Genomic DNA, 24,143 nt, shown 5'->3' with positions numbered 1-24,143 from the left:
AACGGCAGGTTGGTGCCATAAAAGGGGCAGCAAGTAGCGGCCTGGGTGCAGTGTGGAGACATACTACTTCAGGTAAGTAAGGATATACTTGCATTGGAGGCTGTTCAGAGAAGGTTCACTAGGTTGATTCCGGAGATGAGGGGGTTGACTTATGAAGATAGGTTGAGTAGGTTGGGCCTATACTCATTGGAGTTCAGAAGAATGAGAGGTGATCTTATCGAAACATATCAGATAATAAGGGGGCTCGACAAGGTGGATGCAGAGGGGAAACTAAAACTAGGGGACATAGTCTTCGAATAAGACTAAATTAGCATTTAAAACTGAGATGAGGAGGATTGTGAATTGGTGGAATTCTCTGCCCTATATTTAAGGTGGAAAAAGACAGATTTTTAAGTGATAAGGGAATAAAAGGTTATGGGGAGCGGGCAGGGAAGTGGAGCTGAGTCCATGATCGGATCAGCCATGATCTTATTAAATGCCAGAGCAGGTTCGAGGGGTCAAATGGTCTACTCCTGCACCTATTTCTTATGTTCTTATGGTCCTCTCGAGCTGCAGGTGAGCTCATCCCGGACTGCAGGTGGCGCTGCAGGTGAGGTCCTCCCGGACTGCAGGTGGCGCTGCAGGTGCAGTCCGCCCGGGCTGTCGGTAGATCCTCCCGTACAGCAGGTGGCACTGTAGGTGAGGTCCTCCCGGACGGCAGGTGGCGCTGCTGCGGTGACTGCGGTATTTTTTTTGCCGCCGCGCAGTGCAGCCCGTGCCCTGACTCCTTCCCCTGGATAATCGGATGTAAACAAACGCCGGGCCGCGCTGTGACAGGCCCGCCGACGGTCGATTGTCGCGGCCAGGGGGGCGGGGAGGGGCCCGGCGGCCGGGATGCAGCCGGGGAGTGCCGTGGAGCCGGGCCTGTTGCTGGTGCAGCTGCAGCAGAGGAAGTGGCTGGGCTTCGGGCTGCTGCTGCTGGCCGGCCTGCTGCTCCAGCTGCTGCTCAACGTCTGGTTGCTATGCGCCTCGGTGCTGCTGGTGTTGCTAGGGGGCTGGCTGGGCTCGCAGCTGGTGCTCAGCCCCACCAACCTCGTCCACCTGGAGAGGTTCGTCAGGCTGGAGCCCAGCCCGCCCCCGCCAGGCTCCCAGCTGCTGCTGCTGGCCCAGGAGATCGAAGCCACCATCACCAAGATCATCAGGGATTTTGTCACCTCCTGGTACAGGACGGTGAGCCAGGAGCCCGAGTTTGAGCACGAGCTGCAGCGGGCCATGCACGCCATGGCGCTGGAGCTGAAGAGGAGGATGGAGCGGGTGGACAGGAAGGAGTTGGCGCAGAAACTCCTGCTCCTGTGCAGCTGCCACCTGGAGGTCTACCTGAAGGCCAGGAAGGCGGCACGCGAGAAGCTGGGCCGCCACCGAGCGGAGGAAATTCAGGCCATGTGGAAGGCGTACTGCAAAGCGAGCGACCCTCATGTCGCCCTCCAGAGTCCGGCGACCGAAGTGAATTACGCGAGGGGCATTGTCGATCTGCTTCTGCACGTGCTGGTGCCCTATCCCAATCTGGAAACCCGGACAGGGCGGTTCGTGGTGAGAGAGCTCATCATGTGCAATGTGCTTCTACCCCTGATCAGCAAAATGGCAGACCCAGATTGGATAAATGGTATTATAATAGAAATTTTTACAAAATCAAGCACGAAGGCAGTTGACGTGACGAAGCAACCTTTGCAGCTGGAGGTGCCAACGTCCTTACTCTTGGAACCCCAAAAAGAAGTAATTGTTGAAAAAACTCCAACTCCTAAAGCTGTAGATATTCCCAGCTGCGATGTTACTGATAGTTCGGAACCGAATATGGAGGCGACTGATTTATCTATAGATGGAAGTGTGAGTAAATCAATTGACAAAGTTGAGAAATCTACAGGAAATGTCACCAGTGGCTATGATCACCAAAGACCAAATAAGTTAAACTTGTTCTATTCCTGTGAGGAATTCGATCCTGAATCTCCCCATTCTGACATGAGAAAGGATTCCACAGAATCTTTAGTACTGTTAACAAACGAAGAACTGGCTGTGGACAGGCTGACTCCAATAGAACTAACTAATACCATTGATACAGCAGAAGATGCAAGCAGCGATGAACTAAACGTAGGAGAATCTACAATTTCGGATACAGATACTAGCTTGCCAACATTTGACCAAAACCCAATTTCTCTGGGGCTTGAACATGTCATTGATGATGATGGGAAAGAAGAGACGTTTGCTAAATTAGCAACCTCCACGACTGTTCTGGCACACGAGACAATCCGAATTATTTCCAGACAACAATCTTTTCAGGAAAAGGAATCTATTTCAGCAGATAGTTCAACCTGTAACTCCTTAGATGTTGTGCCAACAGGACCTGTACAAACATCTTCACCTACTTCAGTGAACATGTCCACTTACAGCTTTGAACCTATTTGCAGCCCAGATACACCAGTGGTGATCCACAATTTGAGAATCAGTGGAACAATCACAGCAAAAGAACACAGAGGAGGGGGCTTTCACCCTTACACATTGTATACCATTAAGGCAAGTCACTTTGGTGGTGAAACAAGTCACTATACTATATAATACTCATCGGTTGGCTTTTGGAAGGTTGTGGCTCCTGTGATGACTCAGTGAGGTTAATCATCGAGTGTGTTAGCTACCCAGACCAATCATAGGTTCAAACTCTTGTTTGTACTGAGTTAGCTCATCTCAGCCTGGTTTTCAGTGTCCTTGGGTTATGACTGGCCATGCAGCTGTCTGCTGGTCTTGCACAACTTTTACAATGTGAAATTTTGTGCACGCGCCAATGGACTGCGCACCCAGTTAAAAGGTCCGCACACCAAAACAAAAATCAGGGGAAACATTGCTTGTGACAGGGGAAATTGTTCAGAGTTTCTGCTTCTGGTTGTTATATTGGGGGTGATGAGGGGTTTCAATAGAGTAAATGAGAAGAAACATTTACTGGCAGGAGGATCGGCAACCAGTGGGCACAAATTTAAAACAATTGGCAGAAGAACCAGAGAGGAGATGAGAATTATTTTTACGCAACGTGTTGTTATGATCTTGAATGCACTGTCTGAAAGGGTGATGGAGCCAGATTCAGTTTCAAAAAGGAATTGGATACATACTTGAAAAGGAAAAATGTGTAGGGCTGCGGGGAAGGAACAGGGGAGTGGGGCTAATATTGGATAGCTCTTTCAAAAAGCTGACACAATGGGCAGAATGGCCTCCTGTGCTCTTTGATTCCATGATATGGTGACCTTTCCTTGGGTGTACATCTAGTGAGGACAGCCGCGGTGGTTGAATGCTTTGCTGCACTCGGGGTCGAGATCCATCTCATTTTCTTAGGCAGTCCCCCGGAGTCGAGGATGACTTGCAAGCAGAGTAAAATTAATTCTAAGGTGACTGATGAGACCAGTGTGGGATCTACAGTCTCTGTCACAGGTGGGGCAGATGGTGGTTGGAGGGACGGGTGGGTGGGGTGATTGGTTTGTCGTAAGCTCCTTCCATTGTTTGTACTTGGCTTCCGCGTGCTCCCGACGAAGAGACTCAGAAATGTTTGGTGCCTTCTCAGATGCTTCTCCTCCATTTTCAGTCGGTCTTGGGCCAGGGATTCCCAAGAGTCGGTGGAGATGTTAAATTTTTTTCAAGGAGGTTTTGAGGCTGTCCTTGAAGCATTTTCTCTGCCCTCCTGGGGCTTGCCTGCTGTAACATAGCTCGGAGTAGAGTACTGGTTTTGGGAGTCTAGTATCGGGCATGTGGACAATGTGGCCCGCCCATCGAAGCTGACCGAGCGTGGTCAATGCCTCGATGCTGGCCTGAGAGAGAACGCTGACATTGGTGCGACTATCCTGCCAATGAATTTACAGGATTTTGCGGAGGCAGTGTTAGTGGTACTTCTCCAATGCTTTGAGATGCCTGCTGTACATAGTCCATGTCTCTGAAGCATATAGGAGGGCGGGTATCATTACTGCTCTGTAGATCATGAGCTTGGTGCTGGGTTTGAGATCCTAGTCTTCAAACATTCTTTTCCTCAGGCGGCTGAAGGCTGTACTGGCACACTGAAGGCGGCGTTGGACTTTGTCATCGATGTCTGTCCTTGCTTGATAGTAGGCTCCCAAGGTATGGGAAGTGGTCCACATTGTCCAAGGTCTTGTCATGGATCTTGATAATCGGGGAGCAGTACTGTGTGGCGGGGCCAGGTTGGTAGAGACTTTGGTCTTACTGATGTTTAATGTAAGGCCATACGTGAGATCCATATGTCAATAATGGCCACTTACCCAAAGTAACAGAGGGTAACTGGACTATGGAGCAAGGAGACAATGCTTTCATGAAAGAAAACGAGGGAAGAAAATTTGCATAGAAAGTAAAAGCTAACATTTTTAACATAATTTTTCAAAAACGTGAATGTATTTGTGATGCAGGATTTTATACCCCTCTACTCTGCATCAATGTGCAAAATCTGAACAGTTACCTTTAGAAAGACCCCATGTGTTCCAATGCTTTGTGCCCTTCTAAGTATTGAAGGCATTTGTATTCTTCCTGTCCTTCTATTTTTATTATTGTGTGTGTGCATGCATGTGTGTCTCTGTAATCTCATCCAGCCCTGCAATCCTCCGAGATCTCTGCATTCCTCCAATTCTGGCCTCTTGTGCATTCCCGATTTTAATCGCCCCACCTTTGGTGGCCGTGGCTTCAGCTGCTTGGGCCCGAAGCTTTGGAATTCCCTCCCTAAACCTCCCTGCCTCTCTACCTCTCCTCCTTTAAGACTCTCCTTAAAACCTTTCTCTTGGACCGAGCTTTTGGTCACCTGTCCTAACATCTCCTTATGTGGCTTGGTGTCAAATTTTGTTTGATAACAATCCCGTGAAATGCCTTGGGATGTTTTATTACGTTAAAGGCGCTATATAAATGCAAGTTGTTCCGTATGCATCTGTGTGTGATTGTATAGCCCAACAAATTCACAAAATGTGTTGCAAATCGTTGCTGTGCTCTTGCCAAATTGTGGGAGTATTGTTTTCTGGTGCAAGTATCAATCAGACTGCGGAGATCTACATCAGAACCAGCAATCTCTTTAGAAACCACATACAGCCTTCATGGCAATGGATGGATGTTGCAACATTTAGTGAATTACTGCTTCTTGGTCAGTGGCCACAAAATAGTTATTGAAGAAAGGATTTTTTTCAAGTCATGTTAGTTTAGAGGATAGAAGGTTGATCTTGGATGCCGTCAATGATTTAGTCATGATCTGGATTAAAGCTTTGCAAGCACCCTCTCCCTGGAAATTCATTCAAAACATACCTCCCTATCCTATTTATTTGAAGAACCCAATCTTTACAAACAGATTGCAAGTTATAATGAAGAAAATATGCAAACATAATGATTAAGGTATAATCATTTATTTTCCAGAGAAAAATCAGTCTCATTTTTGCACTCAACATATGCTCAACAGAGCATTTACAGGAGGGCACATTGACTATGTACCATTTTGTGCTGAATTAGGGGAGAGGGGTGATACTGCTGAATATGGGTACACAAGGCATATCCTACCTTTTCTGGGAGTGTGATTTATTGGAAAACACACAGGAATTCTTTTTTAAAACTTTCTAATCACTGGATAAACTCTTAGGGCCCAAGTTTCTGCCCTCTGTAAAAACAGCGCACCTCCATAAGGTGCGTCGACTTTCTTGAATAAAAAGGGAGCCGAAAACCTACCTTGTGATTTGGCCTCGGCGTGGCGCAGCACAAGGGGTTGGGGGCGGAGCCAGGTCCCGGCGCTGAAAACAGTGCCGGGACCTCTGCACATGCGCGCTAGAGTGTGCGCGCATGTGCAGTAGCTCCCCCTCCCTCCCTCCCGTTCATCCTCCCCCGCCCTCCCTCCCGTTCATCCTCCCCCGCCCCCCCCTCCCGTTCAGCTCCCTCCCTCCCTCCCGTTCAGCCCTCTTCCCCCCCCCCCACCCCCCCTTCTCCCCCCCACCCCCCCCTTCTCCCCCACCCCTCGCTGTCAGAAACAGAGAGACACTGACAGAGACAGAGAGAGAGAGACACTGGGGGGGGCCCCCGGTGCTGCAGTAGGTGAATAGAAACTTAATTTTTTATTTATTTATTGATTGATTTTTTAAATTTTTAATGTTTAAATTTTTTTTGATTGATTTATTGATTGATTTATTCATTTATTTATCATTTATGATTGATGATGGCTCTTTATTTGTAAAAGTGAAGTGTTTAATGTTTGTAAACTTCCCTCCCCCTCCCTCCGCCATCTCTCGTTCCCTACGCCTGATTTATAAGTGTAGGCAAGATTTTTCTGAGTACAAAAATCTACACTTACTCCATTCTAAGTTAGTTTGGAGTAAGTTTTCGCTGTCTAAACTTGCAAAACAGGAGTAAGTGGCTGGACACGCCCCCTTTTGAAAAAAAAATAGTTCTAAAACAAAACTATTCCAACTCACTAGAATTGGAGCAAACTAAATGCCGAGAATTGCAATTTCCAAGATAGTCCATTCTAAACTAGTTGCTCCAAAAAAAAGGAGCAACTTAGGCCGAAACTTGAGCCCATCATAAGGACATCGTATTCTTGCTATTTTCAGGGCATGGGCAACAAAGCTTGACACTTCTGTGATCTCTTGCCAGTCCCAGCAGCCCACTCCACTGTTGAGCAGTAATGCTAGTACCCTGCAGCTAAGATTGAGCAGAGAAACACCAAGTTTTAGCATTCATCTTGGAAACAAAAAAGGAGATAGAGGAGAGGAGGGGAGTTGGTGCGTGGTGGATATTTTTATTTATTGCCACTTTTCTCGGTGCAGTATAGTTCCACACCCGTCCAATATCTCCTTTAATAATAAAAACAGAAAATGATGGAAATCTCAGCAGGTCAAGCAGCATCTGTAGAGAGAAGCAGAGTTAACAGAGGATGTTCTAATATCTCCTTTGTTGACTCGGTGTCAATTTTTGTCTGATTACGATCCTGGGAAGCGCTTTGGGATGGTTTCAGAGGTACACAGTAACATAGAAAATAGGTGCAGGAGTAGACCATTCGGCCCTTCGAGTCTGCACCACCATTCAATATGATCATGGCTGATCATGTAATTTCAGTACCCCATTCCTGCTTTCTCTCCATACCCCTTGATCCCTTTAGCCGTAAGGGCCACATCTAACTCCCTTTTGAATATATCTAACGAACTGGCCTCAACAACTTTCTGTGGTAGAGAATTCCACAGGTTCACAATTCTCTGGGTGAAGAAGTTTCTCCTCATCTCGGTTCTAAATGGCTTACCCCTTATCCTTAGACCGTGACCCCTGGTTCTGGACTTCCCCAACAGCGGGAACATTCTTCCTGCATCTAACCTGTCCAATCTCATCAGAATTTTATATGTTTTTATGAGATCCCCTCTCATTCTTCTAAATTCCAGTGAATACAAGCCTAGTCGAACAAGACTGGCTCGCATGTGTGAAAGTTATGAACGATGGGGAACAGATTGAAAAGCAACTGTTGAAAGAAGGCATTTAAGAGATTTAATCAAGATTGAATTAAGCGATATCAAATATTAAATGGTACAGATCAAGTAAAACCAGAAAACTGCTTTGAAGTAAGTTGAGAAACTACATCCAGAAGACATTGAATTCGCAATAAATTAATTTAAAACAGATTGTCAGCAGAACTTATTCACTGAAATGTTTGGAGTAATTTGCTGGGCAGGATAGTGGAGGAAAAAAAATCAGGATCTTTCAAAATAAAATTGGATATGATATTGGGAGAGCTGGGACATTAGAGGGATGTGTTTTGTTGGGCTGAATTGCTTTTCTCTTTCTTATATTTCTTATATGCCACAGTTAAAATTAACAGCTGTCACAGAATTCGGTTTGCTCCTTGTTCTATGTATTATTCCACAACCCAACCCACCCGTTTTTGGGAGTTGAGCTTCAGCCCAAAGAGCGTGTTTCCACTTGTGGGGAAGAGCAAAACTAGAGGCCAGCAATATAAGATAAGTCACCAAGAAATCCAAGGGGGAATTCAGAAGAAACTTCTTCACCTAAAGAGAGGTGAGAATGTGGAACTCGCTACCACAGGGAGCGGTTGAGGCGAATAGTTTTGATGCATTTAAGGGGAAGCTTGATAAGCACATGAGGGAGAAGGGAATAGAGGGTTATGCTGATACATTTAGATGAGGAAAGATGGGAAAAGGCTCGAATGGAACATAAACACCAGTATGGACTGGTTGGGCCGAATGGCCTGTTCCTGTGCTCTTTATTCTATGTGATTCTATGTAAGATTCTTTAAAAATATATTTAAAAATCTTTATGATGTTTTCCATGCTGAATGGTTCTTTATGTTTTCTGAGATTGGTTAAAATCATGCTTTAAAAGTCTCAGTCACATACAAAGTATAAAAAGAGCTTTTTTTCCAATTCAATTAAAAAAAATTTGTGAACACCTTGTTTAAACCTTGAATGATGGTGGAATCATTTGAAGGAGTTATTGAGTCATAGCTTGAGAGAGTAGAATTGATGTACATGTTGAAATGATCCAGTTACTAAAGCCTGCTGGGCTAATGATTGTGTCACTGTGAATGCCGGTCAAACTCTTTTTCTCCCTGTGTTCCTCAGAAATTCCTCCCAGTCACTTGCCCAGTGAGTAAGCAGATATACTTCAAAATCAAACCAATGAAAAGCAGCTAAAGGATGTTCATTTTATATTTTAATCATTGAAATACGTTAATGATGAGACTCCCTCCTTTATTCAGTGTATATTCAGCATGGAATACAAATTGAAGATTTAAAGATGAAGGGATTGAAATTCAGAACCGCCATTTTGGAGGCGGTATTACTGCCTGACTGCTGATTTTACTGCCGGGTGTTAGGTGCAGGCTCCAACTGCCAAATTCAGTTTTTATGCCCAAAGATGAGAGAGCAGCGCTAAAAAGTGGCATTGCACACTCATCATCGGGCAGGAGCTCAGGAGGCCCACCCAATTTCACAACGGGTGGCTGCCGCCATGCTCGGAGAGAAAACGGGAAGAAAAGGGAAGAAAAAAGAAATAACTAAAATTTTCCAATTCACACACACACTTCCCCACTCTTAAAACTAATGAAAACATGCAGAAATAAATAAAGAGAAAAACTTACCTTTCTTTCTGGATGATTCCGCCTGAGAACTGCTCTTTTTAACTACCACCTTTTTCAGGCTGAATGGCTGCCTGCCGATATGGCAACTGACCAAAGCAAATATTGTGACAGAGATGTCAAAGAGGCGTTGCACGCTGGATGACATCACATGCAGGTGGCGTTAGCTGGTGCAGCATTGCCTCTTGGCGCCGCTACCATAGGATCTACTGAATTTCAGCCGGGGCGTGGACGCTGCTTAATAAGAACATAAGAATTAGGAACAGGAGTAGGCCATCTAGCCCCTCGAGCCTGCTCCGCCACTCAACAAGATCATGGCTGATCTGGCCGTGGACCCAGCTCCACTTACCCGCCCGCTCCCCGTAACCCTTAATTCCCTTATTGGTTAAAAATCTATCTATCTGTGATTTGAATACATTCAATGAGCTAGCCTCAACTGCTTCCTTGGGCAGAGAATTCCACAGATTCACAACCCTCTGGGAGAAGAAATTCCTTCTCAACTCAATTTTAAATTGGCTCCCCCGTATTTTGAGGCTGTGCCCCCTAGTTCTAGTCTCCCCGACCAGTGGAAACAACCTCTCTGCTTCTATCTTGTCTATCCCTTTCATTATTTTGAATGTTCATCCTTCTGAACTCCAACAAGTAAAGACCCAATCTATTCAATCTATCATCATAAGGTAACCCCCTCATCTCCGGAATCAGCCTAGTGAATCGTCTCTGTACCCCCTCCAAAGCTAGTATATCCTTCCTTAAGTAAGGTGACCAAAACTGCATGCAGTACTCCAGGTGCGGCCTCACCAATACCCTGTACAGTTGCAGCAGGACCTCCCTGCTTTTGTACTCCATCCCTCTGGCAATGAAGGCCAACATTCCATTCGCCTTCCTGATTACCTGCTGCACCTGCAAATTAACTTTTTGGGATTCATGCACAAAGACGATGGCGGAGGAGCGGGCTGGATGGCGCCAGACACGCTGGCGCGGCGCCTAAATTCTGCCAACGTCCGCCACGCGGCCGATGCCATCGAGTCGCTAAAAACAGCTCTGGGCCCTGACTCCGTTAGGTGCATCGAGGAAGCTCAAGCACGTGGGGAGATCCCATCCGAACTGACCCCCGTCCGGACGGAATTCCTCATCGGCGCCAAACCCCGGAACCTCCCTCGGGGGCCGGCGCCTCACAACTTGAGCCGCCTCAGGGAAATCCCCTCCGTGCCTTTCAGTTCCGCGCGGAGGGGTTTCCTGTACGGGCTGCTCCTGCACACTCTCAACTTTGCCATCCTCGCCGGCCGTCCGGACACGCCATGGCGTACCATCTTGCCGTCCGGAGGAGGCAGGGGTCCCCGATGGAGGGCACTCTACGCAGGGGTCCTCCCACTATTCATCGGGGACTTGGCCTGGAGGGTGGTGCACGGAGCAGTGCCGTGCAACAAATTTTTAAGCCGGTTCACGGACTCCCAGGCCGCCTGCAATTTCTGCGGTCTGGAGGAGTCCGTGTTCCATGTTTTTATTGAATGTACGAGGTTGCAGCCCCTGTTCCATTATTTGAAGGGGCTGCTCCTGAAATTCTGGCTGCACTTCAATCCCACTCTCCTGATCTTTGGGCACCCTGTGCGGAGGGGAGCGGGTAGGTCCGAAGGCCTCTTCGTAGGACTGCTCCTGGGCACGGCCAAGGGTGCCATCAGCCGGTCCAGGCAGCGGGCGGTCGAGGGGGTCGTTCAACCTGACTGCCTGCCTCTCTTCCGCTCTTGCATCCGGTCCAGGGTGTCCTTGGAGATGGAGCATGCGGTGTCCACCGGTACGCTCGCGGCCTTCCGCGAGAGGTGGGCACCGGAGGGACTGGAGTGCATCATCACGCCCGGCAACCAAATTTTAATTTGATTTTGCGTTTTAAAGTTTAATTTGTTTTAATTGCCGGTGCTTTTAGTGTCCCCCTTCCCTTTTATAGGGGGCACTGGGGAAAAATTGTGATTTTAGTACCCAAAAAAAAAACAAAACAAAAAAAGGAAAACACAAAAAAAAAAAAAAGGAGAAAAAAAAAGGGCCTTGTAAATGTCTGGTTTGTCACCCAGGTCGGGTGGCACGGTTTAATGTTTTTTGTTTTGCAGATAAACTCCAAAAAGAGTTTCATGCACAAGGACCCCCAAGTCCCTCTGCACTGCAGCATGTTGTAATTTCTCCCCATTCAAATAACATTCCCTTTTACTGCTTTTTTTTTCCCAAGGTGGATTACCTCACATTTTCCGACATTGTATTCCATCTGCCAAAACTTAGCCCATTCGCTTAACCTATCTAAATCTCTTTACCGCCTCTCTGTGTCCTCTACACAACCCGCTTTCCCACTAATCTTTGTGTGATCTGCAAATTTTGTTACACTACACTCTGTCCCCTCTTCCAGGTCATCTATGTATATTGTAAACAGTTGTGGTCCCAGCACCGATCCCTGTGACACCCCACTAACTTCCGATTTCCAACCCGAAAAGGACCCATTTATCCTGACTCTCTGCTTTCTGTTAGCCAGCCTATTCTCTATCCATGCTAATACATTTCCTCTGACTCCGTGTACCTTTATCTTCTGCAGTAATCTTTTGTGTGGCACCTTATCGAATGCCTTTTGGAAATCTAAATACACCACATCTATCGGGACACCTCTATCCACCATGCTCGTTATATCCTCAAAGAATTCCAGTAAATTAGTTAAACATGATTTCCCCTTCATGAATCCATGTTGCGTCTGCTTGATTGCACTATTCCTATCCAGATGTCCCGCTATTTCTTCCTTAATGATAGCTTCAAGCATTTTCCCCACTACAGATGTTAAACTAATCGGCTTATAGTTACCTGCCTTTTGTCTGCCCCCTTTTTTAAGCAGAGGCGTTACATTAGCTGCTTTCCAATCCGATGGTACCTCCCAGAGTCCAGAGAATTTTGGTAGATTATACCCTGGGTTGCATTTCATCAGGACCAGGGGACTTGTCTACCTTGAGTCCCATTAGCCTGTCCAGCACTACCCCCCTAGTGATAGTGATTGTCTCAAGGTCCTCCCTTCCTACATTCCTGTGACCAGCAATTTTTGGCATGGTTTTTGTGTCTTCCACTGTGAAGACCGAAGCAAAATAATTGTTTAAGGTCTCAGCCATTTCCACATTTCCCATTATTAAATCCCCCTTCTCATCTTCTAAGGGACCAACATTTACTTTAGTCACTCTTTTCCGTTTTATATATCGGTAAAAGCTTTTACTATCTGTTTTTATGTTTTGTGCAAGTTTACCTTCGAAATCTATCTTTCTTTTCTTTATTGCTTTCTTAGTCATTCTTTGCTGTCATTTAAAATTTTCCCAATCTTCTAGTTTCCCACTAACCTTGGCCACCTTATATGCATTGGTTTTTAATTTGATACTCTCCTTTATTTCCTTGGTTATCCATGGCTGGTTATCCCTTATCTTACCGCCCTTCTTTTTCACGAATATATTTTTGTTGAGCACTATGAAAGAGCTCCTTTGCCACCCGTTTGCCGCCAACTGCCGGCGGTATCGGACGGCATCCACAACCCAATTTTGACCCCAAAGATCTTTTAAGTGGAATAATACTTAAAACAAGGAGCAAAAGTAACTATTTGACAGCTGTTACAGATAAGAAAAGTAAAGAGAGAAAGACTTGCATTTATATAGTGCCATTCATGACCTCAGGACATCCTAAAGCACTTCACAGCCAATGAAGTACTTTTGGATTGCAGTCACTGTTGTAATGTGGGAAATGCGGCACATCAAGCTCCCACAAACAGCAATGTGATAATGACCAGATAATCTGTTTTTTTGTGATATTGATTGAGGGATAAATATTGGCCAGAACACTGGGGATAACACCCCTGCTCTTCTTCAAAATAGTGTCATGGGATCGTTTATGTCCACCTGAGAAAGCAGACGGGGCCTCGGTTTAACATCTCATCTGAAAGTTTCATAGGAAAGAGAAACTCAAGTCAACCCAACAAAACATATTCCTCTAGAGTCCCAAATTACACCACACTTGTTTGTGGTGTTCAGATTTCATTTCATAAGAAATTACATTTTTAGAATAAGTTTAAAAAAAATCTGTTCTTGGTTTCGTGTGTAGCATACATCAAATATATTTACAGAGAATAAAGTACAGAGATGGAAGAAGTCTGCAGGGGTTTGTATATATAAATATTTTACAGATTTGACAAGGCAGTGGGTTTCTCGATGGTTTGTTTGAAGGTTGTATATCCTGTAGTGACATTGACGAACACATTTATCTCTTAACAGTACGAAACTGCACTGGACAGCGAGAATCATGGAACTCTCCAGCAGGTGGCGTACCACACTGTTAATCGACGCTACAGTGAATTCTTGAATCTGCAAACCAGGCTGGAGGAAAAGGCAGAACTACGCAAGCTCATTAAAAGTAAGAAACGCGATGATATTGCAAATCCCAATCTTGCAAAAGTGTCTCATGAATCCCCACCAATAGTAGCTTTTCATTTTCCTGAGTAACAGGAGGTTGGAGTGGGACTGGCACCAAGTGGCAGAGCGAGAAAATGGAAAACGTGCACAAATGCATACACTGCATACATCTGACTTTGCTCCTGCTCTGCCAATTTGATATCAAGAGATTCATACAAGCATCCCCAGTTGACTTTTTTTCTCACTCTCCCTTTAAGGATGCACCTTACCTCCGTTTGGCACTGTCTCAACTTGTGGAATCCTGAATACGAACCTGTATTAGGCATTCTGAGGCAGAGCACCTTAATGCACTAATGCAATGTGTACATAGCCCACTATATTTTATGGTGACTTTAACTGTTTCACTCGGTCTTTTCTGAAAATACAATGTTTATCATAAGATACAAAGCAGTATATATTAACATAAAGAAACAAGGGGCTCAGGTTTCGGCATGAGTTGCTCCTATTTATTTGGAGCAACTAGTTTAGAATGGAACATCTTAGCAATTGCAATTCTCGGCATTTAGTTTGCTCCAGTTCAAGTCAATTGGAATAGTTTCATTTTAGAGCAGATTTTTTTTTTCAAAAGGGGGCATGCCCAGCCACTTATGCCTGTTTTGCAACTTTAGGCAGCGAAAACTTACTCCAAACTAACTTAGAATGGAGTAAGTGTAGATTTTTGTACACTCAGAAAAACCTTGCCTTCACTTATAAATCAGGCGTGGGGAACGAAAGATAGGGGTGCGGGGGGGGAGGGAAGTTTACAAACATTACCAATAAAGAGCCATCATCAATAATAAATGATAAATAAATCAATAAATCAACCAATAAATCAAAAAGAAATTTTAAAAAACTATAAAAAAATAATAAAAAATCAATCATTAAATAAAAAATTATTTCTAGTCACCTACTGCAGCACCGGGAGCCCTCCAACAGCGTGAGGGAGGGAGGGGGAGAGAGGAGGGGGGAGAGGCTGAACGGGCTGGGCTGGGCCGCCGAGGCTGAACGGGCCGGGTCAGGCCACCGCTGCTGCCGACACTTCGGGCGGGGCCCGCCCCCAGCGAGATGCCGGGCGGGCCCCGCCGACGACATGGAGGAGGGGTGGGGGTGGGGGTGGGGGAGGCTGAATGGGAGGGGGGGAGGGAGCTGAACGGCGGGGAGGTCCAGTCCGATCTTCGCCCGGTGAGCCCATTTGGCCAGGGCTAGGGTTGGGCCCCTGACACGCATCCTCGGGGACTGGAGCTACTGCACATGCGCGCATACTCTAGTGCACATGTGCAGAGGTCCCGGCACTGTTTTCAGCGCAGGGACCTGGCTCCGCCCCCGACCCCTTGTGCTGCGCCAGGCCGAGAACGAAGACGTCCTGAGGAGACCGGAGAATCACAAGGTAAGTTTTCGGCGCCCTTTTTCTTCCAGAAAGTCGGCGCACCTTATGGAGATGCACCGTTTTTCCAGAGGGTGGAAACTTGGGCCCATAGAAACATAGAAAGTAGGTGCAGGAATAGGCCATTCAGCCCTTCGAGCCTGCACCACCATTCAATATGATCATGGCTGATCATGAAACTTCAGCACCCCATTCCTGTTTTTTCTCCATGCCCCTTGATCCCTTTAGCCGTAAGGGCCACATGTAACTCCCTTTTGAATATATCTATCGAACTGGCCTCAACAACTTTCTGTGGCAGAGAATTCCACATGTTTACAATATGTTGGTCATTTAAATTCTCTGCACTTTCCCACATTCAAACTATGTTCCTGCAGTTATTTTCTATAATATTTAAAAACTTAAAAGTTTTAATAGTAAAATACGTGGTACGTTTCTTTACCCATATTAACATTTGAATAAACAGATTATACCTCTGGTCCATTGAGCGGATGGATTCGGAAGATTAATTTGCCCCTGAGTAGCATTCTAGATTTCTTGTAAGAGCATTTTTACTTTTTCTATGAATTTAAATCAAATGATGTCTGCTTCAGAATGGTAGAATATTAGTAAGACTTATTGAATATTTTAATACTTGCCATATTTTTTGAAATTGGGTTTCCATACCACTATTGTTTGCAACCAATCAAAAGCCACTGAAGCTTATGCAATGAGTCTGCTTTGGGAGCTTTTCAGTTTTATCGGGTAACACAACTGTAACAATTCTAAAACATCATCTTCGGACTACCATGTGCAAAAAGTGTCGCACTTTTTAAAAAAAAATGCAGCATTTGTTTGATGTTCTGATTAATAGATTTTTGTTGGTTCCAGATGTGAAAGGACCAAAGAAACTCTTTCCTGATCTGCCATTTGGAAACATGGACAGTGATAAAGTTGAGGCTCGTAAAAGCCTTCTTGAGACTTTTCTTAAGGTAGGAGAAAAGTAGCGAATGATTGATTGATTGCTTTCAAACTGGTTACCTATTCTTGCAGTGCGTCATTCATCCCTTATACAGTCCTTCTCTTGCATATATCCAGCCCATGCTAAAACAACCTCGTTATTTTTAAAGAATCTGGATATTTATGATGTTTTGTGCTCATCAAAGTAGGGGAATAGGACACTTGTCTACATGTGGCACCCAGAGTTAGTATTGAGTACTCCCAGGGTTGGTGTGGCAACACGGTCAGTTTTCAACAAAATAGTTTCAATAATGCGATTCAAGTTCCAAATACAGAAATGCAATTCCGATTGCACCAGGATAATGTTCTCCACTTCCCACATCAGCCACCCTGTAGCCTTTATCATGAAAATTACCTATTTGTGCAGTATTATAGGCAGTTTTGTGACGGATGTTTACCAATGGGAGCTGGGCTGAGACAACACAAATTTCCTTCATATACCGTCTGTGCAGTCATCCTAAATCTGCCAAAATAACCTTCTGTTATGACTAAAATATCACCAAAATGAAATTTCTCAAATTCTGCTTTTTTCTGTCCATTTCCTCTGAGTCCCATAAAGAAGCCACAGTTTGCAGATTGCTTTGCAGCGGCTGCCTGTTTCTGGTCTGAAACCTTTTCTCTTGTGTTAAGCACGTTCGACTTGAGTTTCACACAAGAATTCCTCATGCAGCCCACGTTCAACTGTGTCTGAGACTAAACCAAGGCAACACGGGAATAGAATTTGTCTAATCCATTAGAAAATTGGACACGTTATAAACTGAATACATGTGGGATCGAGCAGTACATTCTAATGGCCTGCCTAATCAGTTTGTGACTTCACTGCTTGTTGGCTATTTTGGAACGTTTTAAGTTGAACTCTTGTAAACAAAAGGATAGTCTTTGTTAAGCTTTCATTTAATTACAACCTCCAGGTTAGTCAAATGGTTTACCATATTTTACTTCTCTGAACATAGAGACAAGGAGCTGAAAGTGAATGAAAGACCAAATCTGCTAATTCTGTTTGTTAACTTGAATTATAATTTTTTTTCTGTCATGTTTTCTATGTGGAGCAGATAAGGAAATAATCTTCTCACTTTCTTATGCAGCAACTGTGTGCCATTCCTGAAAGTGCATATTCTGAGGAAATGCAGGAGTTTCTGGCTCTAAACACTGATGCCAGAATTGCTTTTGTGAAGAAATCATTTGTGTCCAGGATTGACAAGGTAACTTTGTTCATGTTTGAATCATTTTGGGACTTTTAAATTATTAAACAGCTTCTCTGCAAGAGCTGCAGTTTATTCAATACCACACAGTGACAGCTACATATTTTATTTTAAATAAAAGTTGGGAATATTCAGTTCCCTGGCTGATTTGTTGATGCTGGGGTACATTAAAACTGTTTTGAATGCTCGGTGTGTGATTTGAACCAAAGTGGATTACAATCTGCGACAAAATTATATTGAAATACAAGAAACCAAGTCTGACAACTGGCCTAACTTTTTGTTGCACCAGGTGCCTGTAGGTTGGGCTATACCTGGGATATTTTGTTTAAACACACAAGAATATTTATACCGGTGAAGGGTTTTAATGGAGTTGGTGGCAACATTTGCAACAAAACTTGTCTTAGCATGGACTGCTTCTCCTGCAGATTGTTGTCAGCGCGATTGTGGACACACTGAAGACTGCATTCCCCCGAATAGAACCCCAGAGTCCGACTGAGGAGGTAGGAGATTGCGAGCTAGATGGAAAATCTCAAGGGGATGGAAAGAAAGCGACCAAGTAGGTATTAGTTAACACACAATGTAATTAATGCCTGTTAGTCTTTGAAGTCTTTTGTTGTGGGAGCTAGCTGTGCGTTTCCTACCTTACAACACTGACTACACTTCAAAATTACTTCATTGGCTGTAAAGCGCTTTGGGACGTCTCGGGGTACATTAAAACTGTTTTGAATGCTCGGTGTGTGATTTGAACCAAAGTGGATTACAATCTGCGACAAAATTATATTGAAATACAAGAAACCAAGTCTAAATAAATATGTCATTTTCTTTCTCGCATGTAGCCGTACGTTTTATTTATCTCCTAGCATTTTCCCCTTTCATGAAGGAGTTGTTGCTTCTGGTGTACAGTTCTACAGGTACCAGACATCCTCTGGTACTTTCCAAAGTGGCCATTTAAAAAATAAATAAATGGATCTTTCACAGCCCATTTCTGTCCCCACCTGAAGTCCAGTTTTTAACAAAAGCAAATTTAAGGAAAATACTATCACAAGCAAAGTCAATGTGTAGATTATTGAGGTATGGTTTATATCCCTTGGGAGGGGACTGGACTGAAAAATTGTGGTCAGCACCACAGGAGATTTAAATTGTATCTTGTGAAATTTTTGGAGATGTTATGTGATCACATGTTATAAAAGAGGGGTATTGTAAATGACAAATATAGAAATTGATATTTTGGCACTCGAAATATTGTCAACTTTAATTAATTTTTTTCAGATCTCGTCTAAGGTTTACCTCCAGTAAAATTGCTCCAGCACTAAGTGTTGGTGACATTCAAGCAAAAGTTACATACTGCTACAATGAGAACATTGTAAGTCACCAGTTTACTTGTTTTATTCACGTGCTAACAGTAGAAGCATGGCAGTAGTTTGCTCTGTCCAGTTACAGTCCACTTAAGATAAATCATTTTTAAAATCAATATTTTTCTGTATCCATTCCAATTCCTAGTTGTGTTGCTCACTAGGATTCTGAATATATCTGTAAACTATATAATCTGTATCTATACTATACTATACAATCTATATATAGTTTTGGTTCCTGTTTTCCATTAGCAGATTGGAAGGTCCGTTATGTGGCGTTTAAGGGGTTGGAATTGCCCTGCTTTGTGACTCAGGCGCTAACGGGGCGTGAAACCGTATTTGCCCGGGGAGGGGGCAGGGTGGTGTACCGGCTGCCGCGAAATTGCGCGGGAGGTAGCAGCGGCGCTGCCAGTGGCGCCCCGGCCGCCATGCAACCGGCGATGGCGTCACTGCCATGTTATGGGGATCAGGCAGGAAAGTGGAGTTGAGGCCAAGATCAGATCACCCATGATCTTATTGAATGGTGCAGCAGATTCAATGGGCCGTATGGCCTACTGCTCCTTTTTCTTATGTTCTGATGTTCTTATGTAGCACCCACGCCTCTGAATCAGAAGGTTCTGGGTTCAAGTCCCACTCCAGAGACTTGAGCACAAGAATCTAAGCTGATACTCCAGTGCAGTATTTAAAAGTGCAGTGCAAGTTATAACTAAATCATTCCGTCACCATTCAGATCTTCCAAGGATAAAATGAATTGGATATTTTGTCTTTTTCCGACTATGATTGCTAAAAAGGCATTCTGGTTCCTGTATCGATCAAATAGAGTTTAATTGCACTCCAAACTATAGCTCAAGACCCAAGATGAAATGTCAGACTTTTAAGTGTGATTGCTAAGGTTATTTTTAAAGTTATAGGGTACAGACCCTGTGAGGGCAATTTTGGTGTCTGGTCTTGGGGCTGACTGCCCGAGACCACAAGCACTGAGTGAGAGTCATGCTTGTGGTAGTTGTGGGAAATGAGGGAATACAGCAGTGGTGAGGAACTTCCAAGTGCCAGCTGCATAAATTGTGCAAATGATGAGACTTGAAGTAATGACAGTGTTGAACTTTGTGCATTACTCTCTTGCAGTTCGAACCCCAGCATTCCATCCATAATATAAATGTATTTCATTTTACGAGATGAAGAGAAACTTCTTCACTCAGAAATCTGTGGAATTCTCTACCACATAAAGTTGTTGAGGCCAGTTCGTTAGATATATTCAAAAGGGAGTTAGATGTGGCCCTTACGGCTAAAGGGATTAAGGTGTATAGAGAGAAAGCAGGAATAGGGTACTGAGGTTGAATGATCAGCCATGATCATATTGAATGGTGGTGCAGGCTTGAAGGGCCGAATGGCCTGCTCCTGCACCTATTTTCTGTGTTTCCATCCTTATAAAATGTTTGATGTTTCAAAGAAATAGGGCTGGATTTTTGGCTTTGATGTTTTTGGGGCTATACTAGCGGTGGGGCAGTAATGTTAGCGCCTGGGAACAGTTTGTACCTCAGTAAGTAAGTTTGGGCAGCTGGGCCCTGCGTCAGGGGGCGCAGCGTTGCGGGAGGCATTGTCCACCTCTCTGAGGGTGTTAGGATGGGAAACTCCCGAGCTAAAGAGCCGGCCGGGGTGGAGGGGGAACCAAAACTTTAAAAAAACACTCCCAAAACATTGCCCACGCCACCACAATACAAATCGCAAAATAAAATGAAAAGATAAAACAATCACACTTACCTTAGAAATCCATTACCTACCTCTCCGCTGTCTGCATTGTTGGACCGCCCTGATTTCCCAGGCGGTCAGTGTGAGACGTGCTTTGGAGCGTACTGGTTGGGCAATAGTCCAAACACACGCCGGTGTCTCAATCGGGGGTGTTGCACACCGGTGGAGCTCTTCCAGCCTGTACTGCTCAGAGCAGCCGCTAAACTGGACCCGAGGATCGCTGCGGGGCATTGGAGGATGACCGCCCGTCCAAAACACCTCATCCCCGTCTGCTCCGGGGTGAAAAATGGAGTGGGGAGGAGCCGGAAATCTGCCCCATATGCTTTTAGCTTATTGTATCTGTCATTAAAACACATTGCGTTACTGTGTATTTTTCTTTAAATTGGTTATGATGCCATTGTAACTGCTTGGAAATGTTAACAGCAGCATCACAACCTCACATAGCAGCTGAAGTGCTTTCAGTGCTTAACTTCTAAATAAAGTTTTGAATAAATTTGCAGACATCTTCAATATGAACAGATGCTTTGTACTTAATGTTGGGTAGGTTAGGTTTCCCTTCAAACCCAGCCAACAGTACTTCTGTCCCAGTGGAATCCAACTCCTGAATCCATCCCTTATTCCTATCTTTACTAAATTTGGCTCCGTGTTCTTACTCTAAATCTGCTCAATAGAAGATTGACTCAGTTGAGGAATAAGAGTAGGTAGGCAGATGTGGCCAATTTTAGAGTGGGGAGAAGGGAAGTGGACTTGGAGTAAAATAAATTATATTTTCATTTAAACGGCAAATTCTACGAGCCAAAAAGCTGTGCTTTGCAGATTGGGGTATTTAAGCTTGGAATGAATACAACACCTCTGCATTATGTCAGCAAATCCCATGAGGATCAATTTAGAAAGACAGAAGAAAAAAAAATTGTATTTATATAGGGCATTTTATGTTCTCAGGAAGCAAAGTGCTTCACAGCCAATGCATTACTTTAAAATTGTAATACTCAGGAACTGGAGTCGGCCATTCTGCCCCTTGAGCCTGTTCTGCCATTCAAATCATGGTTGACCTGTATGTTAACTCGATCCACCTGCCTTGGTTCCATATCCTTTTATACCCCTGTCTCGCAAAAATCAATCGTTCACAGATTTAATATGATTAATTGAGCCAGTATCTACTGCTTTTTGTGGAGGAGAGTTCCACACTAATACCATGTTTTGCTTTAATAAGTGTTTCCTAACTTCTTTCCTGAATGGCCTGGCTCTGATTTTAAGGTAATGTCCCATTTCCTAGAGTCCCCCCACCCGCAGAATATGTTTCTCTCTATCTACCCTATCAATTCCTTTCAAAATCCTAAAAACCTCAATCAAATCACCTTCTATATTCCAGGGAATACAACAACAACAACTTATACTTACATTGCACCTTTAACGTAGTAAAATGTCCCAAGGCACTTCACAGGAGTGTTATCAAACAAAATTTGACACCAAGCCACATAAGGAGATGTTAGGGCAAATGACAGAGGTAGGTAGAGAGGTGGAGAGGTTTACGAAGGCAATCCTAGAGCTTTGGGATTTTGGCAGCTGAAGGCGCGGCCGCCAATCGAGCGATTAAAATTTGGGATGCTCAAAAGACCAGAATTGGAGGAGCGCAGTTGTAGGGCTGGGGGCGGTTACAGAGATAGGGAGAGTGAGGCCATGGAGAGATTTGAAAAAAGGATGAGAATTTTAAACTTGAGGCTTGCTCAACTGGGCACCAATGTAGGTCAGCGAGCACAGGGGTGATGGGTGAACGGGACTTGGTGCGAGTTTGGACACGGGCAGCAGAGTTTTGGATGACCTCAAGTTTACAAGTCTAGTTTATGTAATCTCTCCTCATAATCTAACCCTTAGATCCCTGCTAACATTCTGGTGAATCTGCGCGGCACTCCTTCCAAGGCCAATATATCCTTTCTAGGGTACGGTGCCCAGAACTGTACACTGTATTCCAGATCTGGTCTAACCAAGTTTTGGTGTAGCTTTAGCAAAACTAACTCCCCTTTATATTCTTGTCCTCTAGTTAAAGACTAACATTCTATGAACCTTTTTGATTATTTTTTGTACCTGACTTACTACATTTTAGTGATCTGTGTACATGAATCCGCAAATCTCTTTGGACTGCCACTATTCACTATTTAAATAATAGTGTAATCGTTCCTTTTTTGGTCCAGAATGGATGACTTCACACCTGACTGCATTGAAATCTGTCGGCCACAGTTTCAACACTCACAGAGATATTGATAGATTAAGTGTCATTTTATGCTCCCGTCTACACTACTATACCACCAATCAAAATCCTAAAAACTCAATCATATCTCCCTTTAACTGTCTATATTCCAGGGAATGCAAGCCTAGTTTATGTAACCTATCCTCATAATCTGACCCTTGGAGCCCTGATAACTTGTTACGTAGGCAAATGTGGCAGCCAATTTGCACATCGCAAGGTCCTACAAAAAGTTGATCTGTTTTGGTGGTGTTGGATGAAAATTGGACAGAACACGGAGAAGGTCCTGCTCTTCCTCGAATAGTGGCATGGCATCTTTTAAGTCCATCTGAATAAACAGGCAGGACAACCAGTAACGTTGATAATTCAAATGGCAGCCTAGATTATAAGTACAAGTCCAGGAATAGGGCTTGAATATCCCAATTCTTTGGCTCAGAGACAAGAGTACTGATACTGAGCCAAACTGACACCAAGAACATATTTCTAGAAGAGAAGTACTTTCAGTGTAAAGCTCTCTTTATTTCTGTTTCTGCATCAACATGTAATAAGGTTGCTGTCCTAAGTGTTTTTTGAAATACCTTCCATGTGTTATGAGAGGTCTCAATTTAAATCAGCGCTGCTCAACCTCATGGAGACACTACATTTCAAGTCAGGAAGATGCCAGAGTAGCACTAAACTAAGGTAAACCCACAGGCTGAATCAGTTAGTGGCTCCATTCGCTCTCCTGAAATTAATGTCCGTTGCATTCTAAGATGCTATTATGAAGAGTCAGTGATTTTCTAACTCTGCACTTGTTGAGACTTTAGAAGAACTTGTACTTTTCTCCTTTTCACTTGAAAATCCCCAAAATTGGTAAATTGTGATTTTAAAAACCAAACCTATACATTTTAGTGAGAAGATACTAAATATAATTATAGAAAAAGTGGTTATGGAACCGCTAAAGAAAATTAAATTTACAATAAACCTATATTAATCCATTTCTGTAAAGACAGATTTACATAATGTTTTTGCATTAATGACATTGTCAACATATTATTCACATTATGTCATGATCTTGCCTTCTAAAATAGACTATCGAAATGCAGAAAGGCAACAAATGACTCATTAACCAAATTTTGAAAAATTGCCAAAGAGGTCAGATGACAAATAGCTATCTTGTCTATGTTGTCTATATTACATCTTGGCTTCTATGCTTGACAATCTGATGTAAAGAGATACTAACTCTGAGGACTGTAATTAGCTTTTGGTTGGAGATCTCGATTGGCACATTACTGTCTAAATAGTAACAGATAAGTGGAACAATCATTTAGCTCTTGGTACTAATAAATTAAAACATTGCCTTTAAAGAAATCTTGATTACATACACAAAAAACAGACACAACATCAGAAATACATATTTTTCACTTTTTCTATTCTCTGTTCTCTGTCTTTCTGTTTCTCTGCCCGACTTCCCTCATGTTTTATTTCTTCTGTTCCTTCACTGTCTGTCTCTCTTGGTCTCACATACGCATAGATGTGCAAGTATTACCATTGGTTTGAAAAATCTCCCAGCAGTGAGTGTTAATTCACTTGGATGGCGTGACCACCAAAAGTGGGTCGAAGGAACTGGGGAACTTGTAAAAGGCTAGAGTTGG

At 43.8% G+C, this 24,143-nt stretch overlaps 1 protein-coding gene across 6 annotated transcripts in view; it reads left to right on the top strand.

Moving 5' to 3' along the window:
• The first annotated feature begins 732 nt into the window (after positions 1-732).
• Positions 733-24,143, top strand: part of snx19b (sorting nexin 19b) — a 227,313-nt gene continuing 203,902 nt past the window's right edge. For all 6 annotated transcript variants that reach the window (XM_070894411.1, XM_070894413.1, XM_070894414.1 and 3 more), the window contains exons 1-6: positions 733-2,547; positions 13,405-13,543; positions 15,833-15,933; positions 17,047-17,163; positions 17,589-17,719; positions 18,433-18,526. In XM_070894411.1, coding sequence (XP_070750512.1) covers positions 874-2,547; positions 13,405-13,543; positions 15,833-15,933; positions 17,047-17,163; positions 17,589-17,719; positions 18,433-18,526 — 2,256 coding nt within the window. In that variant the 5' untranslated portion in view covers positions 733-873. The remainder of the gene's footprint in view (positions 2,548-13,404; positions 13,544-15,832; positions 15,934-17,046; positions 17,164-17,588; positions 17,720-18,432; positions 18,527-24,143) is intronic.

The sequence above is a fragment of the Pristiophorus japonicus genome, chromosome 11, assembly GCF_044704955.1.
Source record: "Pristiophorus japonicus isolate sPriJap1 chromosome 11, sPriJap1.hap1, whole genome shotgun sequence".
NCBI lineage: Eukaryota > Metazoa > Chordata > Chondrichthyes > Pristiophoridae > Pristiophorus > Pristiophorus japonicus.
This window is presented reverse-complemented; position numbering and strand designations above follow the sequence as displayed.